Source organism: Mercenaria mercenaria, chromosome 12, assembly GCF_021730395.1.
Source record: "Mercenaria mercenaria strain notata chromosome 12, MADL_Memer_1, whole genome shotgun sequence".
Lineage (NCBI taxonomy): Eukaryota > Metazoa > Mollusca > Bivalvia > Venerida > Veneridae > Mercenaria > Mercenaria mercenaria.
Genome location: NC_069372.1, coordinates 16,738,423 through 16,752,234, shown reverse-complemented (window position 1 = coordinate 16,752,234; position 13,812 = coordinate 16,738,423). Strand labels below are relative to the sequence as shown.

Below are 13,812 nucleotides of genomic sequence, written 5' to 3'. Positions count from 1 at the left end.
AAACTAGGTCATTAGGTCTAAAAATAGAAAAACCTTGTGACCTCTCTAGAGGCCATACTTTTGAATGGATCTTCATGAAAATTGGTCAGAATGTTCAACTTGATGATATCTAGATCAAGTTTGAAACTGGGTCACGTGCCTTCAATAACTAGGTCAGTAGGTCAAATAATGAAAAAACCTTGTGACCTCTCTGGAGGCCATATTTTTCATGGGATCTGTATGAAGGTTGGTCTGAATGTTCATCTTTATGATATCTAGGTCGTGTTCAAAACTGGGTCACATGAGCTCAAAAACTAGGTCACTATGTCAAATAATAGAAAAAAAACGACGTCATACTCAGTTCAAAACTGGGTCATGTTGGGACAGGTGAGCGATTCAGGACCATCATGGTCCTCTTGTTCCCTTATCCTGCGTACGGGAAGTGGTTTTGCCTTTGCGACCAGCACAGACCAAGATCATCCTGCACATCCGTGTAGGCTGATTATGGTCTGTACTGTTCGCTGTTCAGTCAGTAAATTTTCAGTGAACACCCCTTTGATTAACAAGTGGTACTGCCCAAATTGAATGATGGACCAGGTTAAATCTGCGGGCATGAAATTCTGTGGTTTTGGTCAAAGTGGTTATTTTGTTTGGATAAGAATTTGTGAATTTCAAATTCTGAAGATAAAATTAGTAGGAATTTTGTTTGTTCATGGGGATTTAATTTTGTGTATTGACAGGACCATGAAATCTATGAAAATTTATCACCCACTAATATTGATTTCAAAGTGATAGGAGTATAAGACATGTATGAAATCAATTAAACGAAGGGAGTATATATATATATATGCAGAGAAGTTTATTTATATGGGGCCTCCATGGCTAAGTGGTTAAGGTCGCCGACTTCAAATCACTTGCCCCTCATGTTGGTTTTAGCTTCACTCGGGGCATTGAATTCTTCATGTGAGGGAGCTGTCCAGCTGGCTTATGGAAGGTCGGTGGTTCTACCCAGGTGCCCGCTCGTGATAAAATAATGCACGGAGGGGCACCTGGGGTCTTCCTCCACCATCAAAGCTGGACAGTCGCCATATGAGCTGCAATTGTGTCGGTGCGACGTTAAACCCAACAAAATAAAATAAATAAACTTTTATTTATGTACTTGTAATTGTGTTTTTGCAGGAAGCATTGTTGTTCTACATTCCACAGTTGGTACAAGCTGTCAGATATGATTCTGTAAGTGGGCTTTCTGTTTGCTAAAATTATATGTCCTGGACATATCTACCTTTTTATAGCTTCCCACATAATATAGAATAATGAATTCTTTTTCTTCACCTATCTTCCATTTGTTATAATAAAGCGATGTTGAATTACTACTTGTGTACATACCTTATCATTTTCATGAATATTTGAAATGGCCTTTCCTTATGTTAATGGGACATGCCTCCAGATCAGTTAAACAGATAGAAGTTGATATTAGATGACTGAAAAGATACACAAGTATTGTCTGAATAGGTATTTTAGTGTGTATATATGTTACAAAGTTTAACTTAACTCCTTCTGTTTCAAATTTCAATGGCTTGACGAGTGCTTTTGGGAGTTTCCTACAATGTAGACTAAAAAAATGTCATTGTACAGTTTCTAAAATGCATGGAATATCTTTGAATGTTTTTCTTTTGCAACTAATAACTGAAGAAAGCCTTTTTAAGATTGAAACTTTGAACAAAAAATACATGCGTTCAGATTTAAAATTCTAGTATTTGAATGGTTGCTAGTAAATGTTTATTTGTTATTTTGATGAAAAGGTAAAACTTTTTCAGTACATTTTAAAAAGTTATAAAAGTTTTATTGGATGACTCAGTGGTACTAAAATTTTGACTTCTACTTAAATCCTGTGTTGTCAAATTATTATGCCTTGTCTTATATTTGCAGATGGGTTATGTGACAGATTTTATCCGCTGGGCAGCAAAGAGTTCCCAGTTGTTGGCTCATCAGTTACTGTGGAACATGAAAACCAACAAGTTTCGAGATGAAGAGGGACTAGAGAAAGATGGTATGGCTATTGAACTTAGTTGCTCAATTGTTTGTTTGTTTTGTAAGCTTATTTATAGTCAGCATGGTAAACACATAATAGATGACTGCTCCAGAAGACTTAGTAGTTTTAAGATGGAGGAAAGTGCAAAATACAAAAGAGGCTCCAATTCCAGGAGATTCCCTAGGTCTTTTGCATGTCAGATTTTAAGTGCCCATACAAAGGACATGTCTGAATGTTAGTAATTATGTCTCCCACCACACAGTGGTGTGGGAGACATATTGATTTACTCCAGTCTGTGTGTCTGTCTGTGTGTGTGTCTGTCTGTCTATCTGTCACAAAGCTTGTCCGCACTCTAAGTGGAACATTTCTAATCCGATCTTCACCAAACTTCAACAAAATGTGTCTGCCAAATAGTGCTTGACCAAGTTCGATAACTAGCCAAATCGGCCTAGGCACTTCGGAATTATGGCCCTTGAATTACCAAAAAATGCTCAGATTTTAGGCGCATTCCTGGAGCCAAAAGGAACCCTATACTACTCATGAGTAGTATAGGGGTCCTTTTGGCTCCAGGAATGTGCATGCAGTCTGAGTAGTATAGGAGTCCTTTTGACTTGATGAATGTGCATGTGCTCTAGTAGGGCAAGTTCGATAATGAGCCAAATCGGTCCAGGCACTTCGGAGTTATGGCCCTTGAATTACCGAAAATCAGCCTTTTTACTCTTGTCCATGTTCTAAGTCGAACATTTCTCATCCGATCATCACCAAACTTTAACAAAATGTGTTTGACCATAAGTCCTCGGACAAGTTCGATAACTAGCCAAATCAGCCCAGGCACTTCGGAATTATGGCTCTTGAATTACCGAAAATCGACCTTTTTATTCTCGTCCGTGCTATAAGTCCAACATTTCTCACCCGATCTTCACCAAACTTGAACCAAATGTTTTTGACCATAACTCCTCAACCAGGTTCATTAACTAGCCAAATCGCATGAGGCGCTCCAGAATTATGGCCCTTGAATTACCCAAAATCGGCCTTTTTACTCTTCAAAGGTATATTTGTAGTGAGTAAACAGTATATAAAGACTGACTTGCTATTTAGATGATTAGGCAGTTGTGGGAGACATGCGCTTTTCTCAAAAGCAACTCTAGTTTTAATAGTGGAGATCGGCTTGAAGTCATGACCCCAGGTTTCGTAGGCACTGGACCACTTTGTCTACCCATGAGTTGCTCAAGTTCAGTTGCCAGCTGGTTTAATTTAATATATTTTCTAATAATATCTGGTAGATATGAGTCTTAAATATTAAAAAACGCTGTAAACTCATTTAAGTGTGTTTGCATATAAGTTCATGGATTTCAGTTTTTTAAGATAAAATAAATGGGAATTTTACATGTTTGCTGGGATTAAATTTTATCATGAAAAATTACTTTTTAAAGTGTTGAAATTACAGCTGAGATTGGAGAGCAGTTGGAGACATTGATGCAAGAGATCCAGGACCAGCTGTCTGGCTCGGCTCTAAATTTCTACCAGAGAGAGTTCGACTTCTTTGGACAAATCACTGATATTTCTAGGATTATCAAGTAATTTATTTTATTACGTTTTTCAGTGAATTATCGGAATATTAGAGTGAAATATATCTGGTATTTTCACAGTGAAAAATGTCAGATATAATATTTTTCATTTGTAAGAAAATATGAAATGGGTAAATGCATTCAAGACAAGATAAAAAGAAGATTTGTTTGTTTTACATGTAATATCAAAATATTTTTCACTCATGAACACCATATCTATGCTACTCGTGAAAATATTGCATAACATTTGTCAGTTTCTCTCTTTTCTTTTATTTAAGAAATAATTTATAGCAAAAGAGTGTTTTAAGACTATTCATGCACGATGGGCAGTTATAGGTTGGGTGAAAATATTTGTACAACGTATTACCGCCGGAGTGTATAAATAGTGTTAAAACACGGTTTTGCTATAAATTATTTCGATTCTAATATGGCCTTCATCTAAAACAGTAGATAAAATATAGTAGCGCTCTTTCTTGGTCGCATCAGAAACATTGGCGTCACTGCACATGACGTCATTCTAGCGTAGGATTGTTTTAACATAGAAAAGCATATTAGAATGGATTATAAAGAACAGAAACTTTACAATTTCATGGCGATTAAAAAAGAAAAATTGTCCACATAAAGACTCTTAAGTGGTATTCCTCGCAAAATTTGTTCTCATTTTGTTTTCATTTTCTCCAGAATTTAATGTAATTATTATATTTTATGTTGATGTAAGAACTAATCTAGCCTATACCTAGCTGTATTATGTTATTACAATATTTGAACGGCAAGGTTTAACAGACTTTGTTATTTCTTTCATCTGAGCCGGCCATGTTATCTTTATATCATGCATTTAGATGTTAAATTTAAAGTTATTTTGTCAATATACATAGAATTATTAGTTGCTAATAAAACAAATAAACAGGAAATAATCATGATGTATCTAGAACTTATAACATAGAGTTTCAAATTATTGTCTATACTGAAATGTTATGTTAACCATGAAATATATCTTTCTGGATTAAAGATAATTACTTAAACCAATAGAAATGAAGCTCTTATAGAAACATTTTTCATTACGGTAACCATAGAAACAATTTTATCATAAAAATAACTCTACATGTACAGTTACATGAAAACTACTAAATTATAAGGTTAGTAAAATGATGCTTTATTTGACCTGTTACCTTAACTCTTCCATTGTGGTTTATATTTACAGGCCATTCCCTAAAGGTCCTGAGAGAAAGAAGGCATGTTTAGATGCTTTGAGTAAAATCCAGTTACAACAAGGTACCACTGATCTTTGCTTGCTTACAGGATTTTTTTTTTACCAGTTGTCTTTTTGAACCCCACAGAATTTTTTTGGGGGAGCATTTAGATTTGCCCATGTCTGTCTGTCCGTGTGTCCAATTTGTGGTGTGCATATTGCTAAATAGTATTTGACCTAGTGTCATCAAACCTTGTAGGATTGTTATTGAGCATGATGAGAAGTTGTGCACCTGGCATTTAATTTGGATTTTACAGAATCAGACAAGAGTTATGGCCCCTGACTTAGTAAAAAATATGCATAAAATCACAGAAGTGGGGGCACCAGTGTGTTGTGGACACACATCTAGTTGTCATAATATTCTACTGTTTGGTAGTGTGTAAACTGTATTCCAATTAGTGTAGGGGATATTCACTGGATTTAATGCCAATTTAAACCACATGAAATTTACTTCAATCTTTACTCCATCTAACAGTCCAAAATCACAAATCTGTACTGTATCCACTACACATATGTTCTGGAAACTGAAATTAAAAAGCACAGGCCTTATTATTATTTTAAATATCTAAATGTCCAATAATTCAGTTTTTAGCTCGACTATTCGAAGAATAGTCTAGCTATTCTACTCACCCTGGCGTCGGCGTCGGCGTCGGCGTCACACCTTGGTTAAGTTTTTGCATGCAAGTACATACAGTCATCAATGAAAGGCATATAGCTTTGAAACTTATTTCTTCTTTTTCTAGGTCAATTACCAACCTCTCTGGGTCAAGTCCCATAACTCTGACATGTATTTTGAGCAAATTATGCCCCCTTTTGGACTTAGAAAATTTTGGTTAAAGTTTTACATGCAAGTTACTATCTCCAAAACTAATGCAGATATTGATTTGAAACTTCACATGTGTCTTCGGGGTTATAAAACTAGTTGATAGCAGCAAGTCCCATAACTCTGACTTTCATTTTGGCCAAATTATGCCCCCTTTTGGACTTAGAAAATTCTGGTTAAAGTTTTGCGTGCAAGTACATACAACTATTTCTAAAAGGCATATAGATTTGAAACTTATTTTTTCTTTTTCTACATCAATTACCAACCTCACTGGGTCAAGTCCCATAACTCTGACATGTTTTTTGAGCAAATTATGCCCTCTTTTAGACTTAGAAAATTTTGGTTAAAGTTTTACATGCAAGTTATTATCTCCAAAACTAATACAGATATTGATTTGAAACTTCACATGTGTCTTCGGGGTTATAAAACTAGTTGATAGGATCAAGTCCCATAACTCTGACCTTCATTTTGGCCAAATTATGCCCCCTTTTGGACTTAGCAAATTCTGGTTAAAGTTTTGCGTGCAAGTACATACAACTATTTCTAAAAGGCATATAGATTTGAAACTTATTTTTTCTTTTTCTACATCAATTACCAACCTCACTGGGTCAAGTCCCATAACTCTGACATGTTTTTTGAGCAAATTATGCCCTCTTTTAGACTTAGAAAATTTTGGTTAAAGTTTTACATGCAAGTTATTATCTCCAAAACTAATACAGATATTGATTTGAAACTTCACATGTGTCTTCGGGGTTATAAAACTAGTTGATAGGATCAAGTCCCATAACTCTGACCTTCATTTTGGCCAAATTATGCCCCCTTTTGGACTTAGCAAATTCTGGTTAAAGTTTTGCGTGCAAGTACATACAGCTATTACTAAAATGCATATAGATTTGAAACTTATTTTTTCTTTTTCTAGATCAATTACTAACCTCACTGGATCAAGTCCCATAACTCTGGCATGTATTTTGGGCAAATTATGCCCCCTTTTGGACTTTGAAAATTCTGGTTAAAGTTTTACATGCAAGTTTCTATCTCCAAAACTAATGCAGATATTGAATTGAAACTTCTCATGTGCCTTCGGGGTTATAAAACTAGTTGATAGCAGCAAGTCCCATAACTGATATGCATTTTGGTCAAATTATTCCCACTTTTGAACTTAAAACTCTTTTGATATTTAACTTTTTTGGGTAATATTTTCCTGCTTCTGGGTCAATATTTCGAATAGTCGAGCTTGGCTGTCTTACGGACAGCTCTTGTTTCTCCATGTGTCACTTTTATGGCAAGTAAGGCAGAAACACAGTCTTGAACACTGTACTTTTGTAATTGTAATTTCTGTATTGATGTAATTTCATTATTCTCATTTTTGTCGAGCCCACATGCGGTAAGCTTGATATAGTCATCACTTTTGGCGGGTCGGTTTATGTGCATGCATCCGTGCGTCCATCCATCCGATTTTGTCCGGACCATAACTGACATGCATGGACCAATCTTGTTTATATTTGGCATGAGTGTTTACCTCAATGAGAAGGAGTGTCATGCGCAAACCCCATGTTCCTATCTCAAAAGTGAAGGTCATAGTTGGAGGTCAAATGTCAAATTGAAGTTTGTCCGGAGCATTTCTTCTTCATGCCTGGTGGGATTTTGTTGTAACTTGGCATGAATGTTCATTATTATGAGACGGAGTGTCATGCGCAAGAACCAGGTCCCTAGGTCAAAAGTCAAGGTCACACTTGACAGCAGGCTCAACTTCTGCCCGTGGGCATACTTGTATTTAAAAGCATTTGTTCACAAGTAAATGTTTAGCATAAGATTGTAATTGTTTGAAAATCTAGAACAGAATTTATGTTTCAGATTTTGTTGCTTGAAGTTCTTGCAAAAACAAATATATTTAAATTTGGTAGAACAGTTTCAGACATATTTGGGAATCCACATAATTCTAGTATTTACTAAGTTTACTATGTACGACGCCTGAAGGCCTATTGGTGGAACCGCAAACTTCCAGACATTAGGTTATAGGCTCGAAACATGGACAAGGTGTATTGCCTTCGTTGCAATAGACAGAACACAGTGCATCTTAGAAAATTTTACCTCTGACTCATGTGGCTGATATTGGTACAGAATCCAAGAACACTTAATGTTAACTGATCACCATACATAACTGAAATACTGATGAAAAAATTCATTAAAACCAGCAAAAACAATGAAATGCTGATTGTTACAGGATGTTATCTGCCATCCAATCCTGAGGCCATAGTGAAGGAGATAGATTATAAATCTGGAACACCCATGCAAAGGTATGTTATTCTTGCAAATATATCCATATAGATTTTCTGTGTTCTAACATGGCTGGAAAATGTAATTGTCATCTAAAATTATGTCTGAATTAATGCAGTCATATGCAGTCAGTGGGACCAGTCAGATCTGAATTTTTGAAATGATTGCCCTTGTTTTGTAATTTACATCCAGTAATTTAAAGTCACCTATAATATAATACTGCTTTATCATTTCACATTTTTACAGATTTATTCTGTTCACTTGAGATATATACTTAATGAATTTATCAAGGCAAATTTAGCATACTGTTAAATCATGTAATTTAATGGGTATAACATTTTGTGGTTTTACTCAAAATGGCGATTTCGTCGGAATCTGAATTTTCAAGGATAAAAGAATGGGAACTTTGCATTTGTTGGGGTTTAGTTTTGTGGATTGGTGCAGCGGCGAAATCCACGAACATTAATTTTCCATGAATATTAATGATTTCATAGTACATACATTTTGATATTGATCTTAGATATTATTTCTTTGTAGTGCTGCAAAAGCACCATTTTTGGCCAGGTTCAAGGTGAAACCATGTGGTATACATCAGTTAGAGGACCTGGGTTTGAGTAATACAGAAGATGAAGAGTATAACAGGCAGCACTCCACGGCTATGGTATGGCAGGCATGTATCTTCAAGGTGGGGGATGATGTGAGACAGGACATGCTAGCTCTACAAGTGATCAGTCTATTCAAGAACATATTTGAGCAGACAGGGCTAGATCTATATCTTGCTCCTTACAGAGTTGTGGCTACGGCACCAGGGGTATGTAATGTACAGTGCAGGACAAAATCACCCCCTGCTCAATTTGATCAAGGTGGACAAAATCCCTGCTTTATTTATTTATTTTTTTTTTAAAGTTTAAGATAAAAAAAAAAATTATCAACCTAGATTGAAAACTATTTTAAATGATTAGGATTAGAAGGGGGATTTTGTCTGCCTTGGCCAAATTAGGTAGGGGAATTTTTTTCCATATTCCAACTGGAGATGTTAACAGTGACAATAGAATTTAAGATGGATGGGTGCAATCTGCTGCGCAGCGTTCACATATTTACTAATGCTTAATTAAAACATTTGTCCCCAACAATATGACTTGTGATTTGAGAGTTAAGAACATGGATTGATGTGAGAAAATTGTCCTACTGGCTTGTTGAGGGCTAGTGGTTCTACCTGAGGATTACCTGAAGACATTTTGCCCTATTGAGGCTGTAATGTGTGCTTATGACCCTGTCTGTCAATGTATGACCCTACCTGGGATTTAATACAGAAAAATAAAACAGTTACAAAAAACTTTCATAAAGTTTATGATAAAACATTAAATTTTATTTTTTAGTAAAAATATATAGATTTTATAATTTTGTCAGTCTCCTAAACTGTATAGAACACAATCATATAATCTGTAGGTATTTAATACTTTTTTGGGGTTCTGTTATTTTCAGTGTGGTGTTATAGAGTGTGTTCCGGACAGTAAGTCACGTGACCAGATAGGGAAAGTTACAGATATCAGTTTAGATCAGTATTTTATACAGAAGTATGGTGATCAGGATTCTCCAACATTCCAAGATGTAAGTGTTGTTAGTCCCTGACCAAGAGTTAATAAGGAAGAACAACTCTTGAAATAAAAATATTTTTAGTCATTTCTATTGAAATAAACTGGACATAAACTAGATTCTATTGTCCAAAATTATAAGCTGCACTGTTTCTTTTTATAATGGATTGAATACATTTTTTATGTGTTCAGGATTCTCCAACATTCCAAGATGTAAGTGTTATTAGTCCCTGACCAAGAGTTAATAAGGAAGGACAACTCTTGAAATAAAAATATTTTTAGTCATACGTTCAAATCTCCCTTGATAACAGACTAAGTTCCACATTTCTTTTGAAATAAACTGGACATAAACTAGATTCTATTGTCCAAAATTATAAGCTGCACTGTTTCTTTTTATAATGGATTGAATACATTTTTTATGTGTTCAGGATTCTCCAACATTCCAAGATGTAAGTGTTATTAGTCCCTGACCAAGAGTTAATAAGGAAGGACAACTCTTGAAATAAAAATATTTTTAGTCATACATTCAAATCTCCCTTGATAACAGACTAAGTTCCACATTTCTTTTAAAATAAACTGGACATAAACTAGATTCTATTGTCCAAGACTATAAGCTGCACTGTTTCTTTTTATAATGGATTGAATACGTTTTTTGTGTGTGTTTATATTGGTATTCACCACATTTGGACTTCTGGAAGTTCTATGAATCATAGTATATTATAAATGAACTTTTTACATAATGAATGTAAAACAAGTTTTAAAATTTATTATAATACCTATTTGTACCTCCAGGTGAATCAAAAACATTATACTAAGAAAATTTGTTGATTATATACTACTTTGTGGGAATGAAAGCAAAAGTGTTCATAGGCACATACCATACATGTAATGGCATGTCATTGCCAGATTGAAAATGAGCCGTGCCATGAGAAAACCAACATAGTGGCTTTGCGACCAGCATGGATCCAGACCAGCCTGCGCATCCGCGCATTCTGGTCAGGATCCATGCTGTTCGCTAACAGTTTCTCTAATTCCCATAGGCTTTGAAAGCGAACAGCAATGATTCTGACCAGACTGCACGGATGCGCAGACTGGTCTGGATCCATGGCGGTCGCAAAGCCACTATGTTGGTTTTCTCATGGCGCGGCTCAAATTGTTTTTATGCAGTTGAAACTTGGTTTCTCAAACTCACTTATGTCAAAATTTCAGTTCTCTCTCAAAGTCCCATCAAAATTCCTTCTTAATATTTGCATTTTTGCTTGGTTTAAATCAAATTCAGCATACTGAGACATTGGTAATTTTGGAGTAAATTTGAAGTCTGGTCAGTCAAATATTTATGTATGTTTATGTCTTGATGTGATTGTTTTATTTTGTCTTACAGGAAATTGTATTTATCATGCCATTACTGTAACAGCTGCCTGATAAATCCTGTCTGAAAAAAAACAGCCTTTCTCAGAACACATTACACTGTGTAAACCTATGATAAAGTCCAAGGACATCAGATTGTAATAGCATCGCCTACTTTGTTTTGCTCATGTGATGTACGAATCGGTTACCGTATATTTAGTAATTTGCATTCCTATTTAACAAAAAATTAGAAAATGTTAATGGCATGATAAATAGAATAACAGGTTACTGTCTTTTGAGAAAGGGATTTCCAAGACTCAGCTAGGCAAGCCTCGCTCCTTCCAGGACCATATCTAGCCTCATCTCAGAAACCTTTTCTCAAAAGACAGTAACCTGTTATTCTCTATTTATCAGTAACAGGAACATGGTAATTTATTTTCAGGCACGAAGAAATTTCATTATGAGTATGGCAGCTTACAGTTTGATCAGTTTCCTCCTACAGATAAAAGACAGACATAATGGAAATATCATGATAGACAGTGCTGGACACATTATTCATATAGGTAGGTTTATAGGCACAGAACTACAATATTATATTTACTGTGCTAAGAAAAATGGGGGAGGGGGAGGGACTTGCTCTTAACCCTTATCATGCTGGACATGATTGATTCTGCCTTTGCGACCAGTGTAGATCATGATCAGCCTGCACATCCGTGCAGTCTGATCATGATCTGCACTGTTCGCCATTCAGTCAGTATCTTTTTGGTAAGCACCCCTTTTAACAGTTAATGGTACTGTCCAAATTGAAAGATGGACAAGTTCATTATAGAAATTTAGCAGGGTAAGGGTTATTAGTCTGTCTGAATTTGTATGAGCATATCTCAAAAAGTATTTGACTTGGAGTCATCAAACCTTACTGGATTGTTATTCAGCATGTGAAGTTAAGCACCTGGGCCCGTATTCATAAAGCTCCTAAGGAGAAAACTTAGGAAAATCCTTAACTTTGTAAAATTTCCTGAACAACAGAGCACAAAAGAAAAGTGTAGACTTTTTAAGCTTTATTACTATGGCAGACTGTATGTGACAATATTGTTAGACATTCCAACTATCTCGACGATTGTCCACAAAATGCTTTGGAACTTTTCCCTTAGTTAGTCCCTTAGGGAAAATTTTCCCTTAGGAGCTTTATGAATACCAGCCCAGGTGTTTTATTTGGGATTTCACACAGCCAGACCAGAGTTATGGTCCTTGACATACGGTAGTCAAAAATATGCATATATACAATGACTGGAGTGGGGGCACCAGTGTCCTGTGGGCACACATCATTTTGTTTATCTAACTACATTTCAATAAATAAAGATGTCCTTCCTGGCTGTATTATGCAAATAGATGATGTACAGCAAAACACCAGTCACTTGACGTTGCAAGGGTATGAGCAAATTCTTTAAGATATGGTGCTTTGAGTCGTTCATGGATAGAAAATAGAAGGAAAATGGCTGTGGTGACATGAACCAGTTTGAGTGAGTCTAGATGGTTAAGCCATAAAATCTTGAGCGAGCAGTCTTTCACTGTAATAATATTTATTCAGATGTTACTAAGGATCAGTTTAATGTATGCTTCTAACAAGTGGGTATCTTTTACTCTGATAATTTGTATTAGTGTGTATTATCCATTTATTCATATATACAGTATTTAAATGCCCGTTATGGGGATAAATATGTTTTACAAACTTGCCCAAGATTATGGGTAAACAGCACGCTGTTTAAATGTTAAGAACTGTTTTACTTTATTTTCAGATTTTGGGTTCATGTTTGAGAGTTCACCGGGAGGCAATCTAGGCTGGGAACCAGACATGAAGCTTACAGATGAGATGATAATGATCATGGGAGGAAAAATGGAGGCGGAACCATTCCAGTGGTTCATGGAACTATGTGTACAAGGATACTTAGCTGTCAGGTATGTGCTTAAAAATAATTAAAAATGGAGGTGGAACCATTTCAGTAAATTTATGGAGCTGAGTGTTCAAGGATATCTACCTGTGAGGTGTGTACTTACAAACAATGAAAAATAGAGACAGAGCCATTCAGTGGTTCATGGAACTTTGTGTTTAAGGATACGTAGCTGTCAGGTGGATGTTAACACTTATCTGCTTACCTGCTGGACACGACTGATTCTGCCTTTGTGACCAGTGTAGATCATGATCAAGATCTGCACTGTTCGCCATTAAGTCAGTATCTTTTTGGTAAGCACCCCTTTTAACAGTTAATGGTACTGTCCAAATTGAAAGATGGACAAGTTCATTATAGAAACTTAGCAGGGTAAGGGTTAATAGATGAGAGATTATTGAGGCAAAACCATTGAATGGTTTATTCAGATATACATTCAAAGATGCCTAGCTTTAAGGTTAGAAAACAGTGGCAGAAATATATTTCTGAATAAAAATATAAGATATAAACTTATTTAAAAAAGGGAGAAGAACAGTCTTAACCTTAAGCCTGCTGGCGGCAAGTGATTCTGCCTTTGCGACCAGTGCAGACCAAGATCAGCCTGCACATCTGTGCAGTCTGATCTTGGTCAGCACTGTTCGCTATTCAGTCATTATCTTTTCAGTGAACACCCCTTTGAATATTAAGTGGTACTGCCCAAACTGAACGATGGACCAGTCCATTTTAGAAATTCAGCAGGGTAAAGGTTAAATACAGATACATTATTTTGAAATTCTGAAATCAGTATGCCTTCATTTGTTGGCTAGTAGGTGACAGATCTATGTAATGAAAGAATGTGTCACATTCTAGGTGAAATACACAGAATATGAATCTGTTTTATGTCTTCCTGGCTGTATTCTGCTGTAGATGCATTATTTATAATGTAATTGGTTATTCCTAATTTATTTGAGTAGATATGATGTTAACCCTTATCATGCTGGACATGATTGATTCTGC

The 13,812-nt window shown here is 35.7% G+C and overlaps 1 protein-coding gene across 1 annotated transcript in view; it reads left to right on the top strand.

The window, feature by feature from the left end:
- Nucleotides 1-13,812, top strand: part of LOC123533131 (phosphatidylinositol 4-kinase alpha-like) — a 111,604-nt gene that overhangs the window by 91,966 nt on the left and 5,826 nt on the right. The window contains exons 40-48 of the mRNA XM_053519313.1: nt 1,159-1,212; nt 1,909-2,029; nt 3,459-3,588; nt 4,781-4,851; nt 7,876-7,948; nt 8,466-8,739; nt 9,414-9,539; nt 11,313-11,433; nt 12,667-12,826. Coding sequence (XP_053375288.1) covers nt 1,159-1,212; nt 1,909-2,029; nt 3,459-3,588; nt 4,781-4,851; nt 7,876-7,948; nt 8,466-8,739; nt 9,414-9,539; nt 11,313-11,433; nt 12,667-12,826 — 1,130 coding nt within the window. The remainder of the gene's footprint in view (nt 1-1,158; nt 1,213-1,908; nt 2,030-3,458; nt 3,589-4,780; nt 4,852-7,875; nt 7,949-8,465; nt 8,740-9,413; nt 9,540-11,312; nt 11,434-12,666; nt 12,827-13,812) is intronic.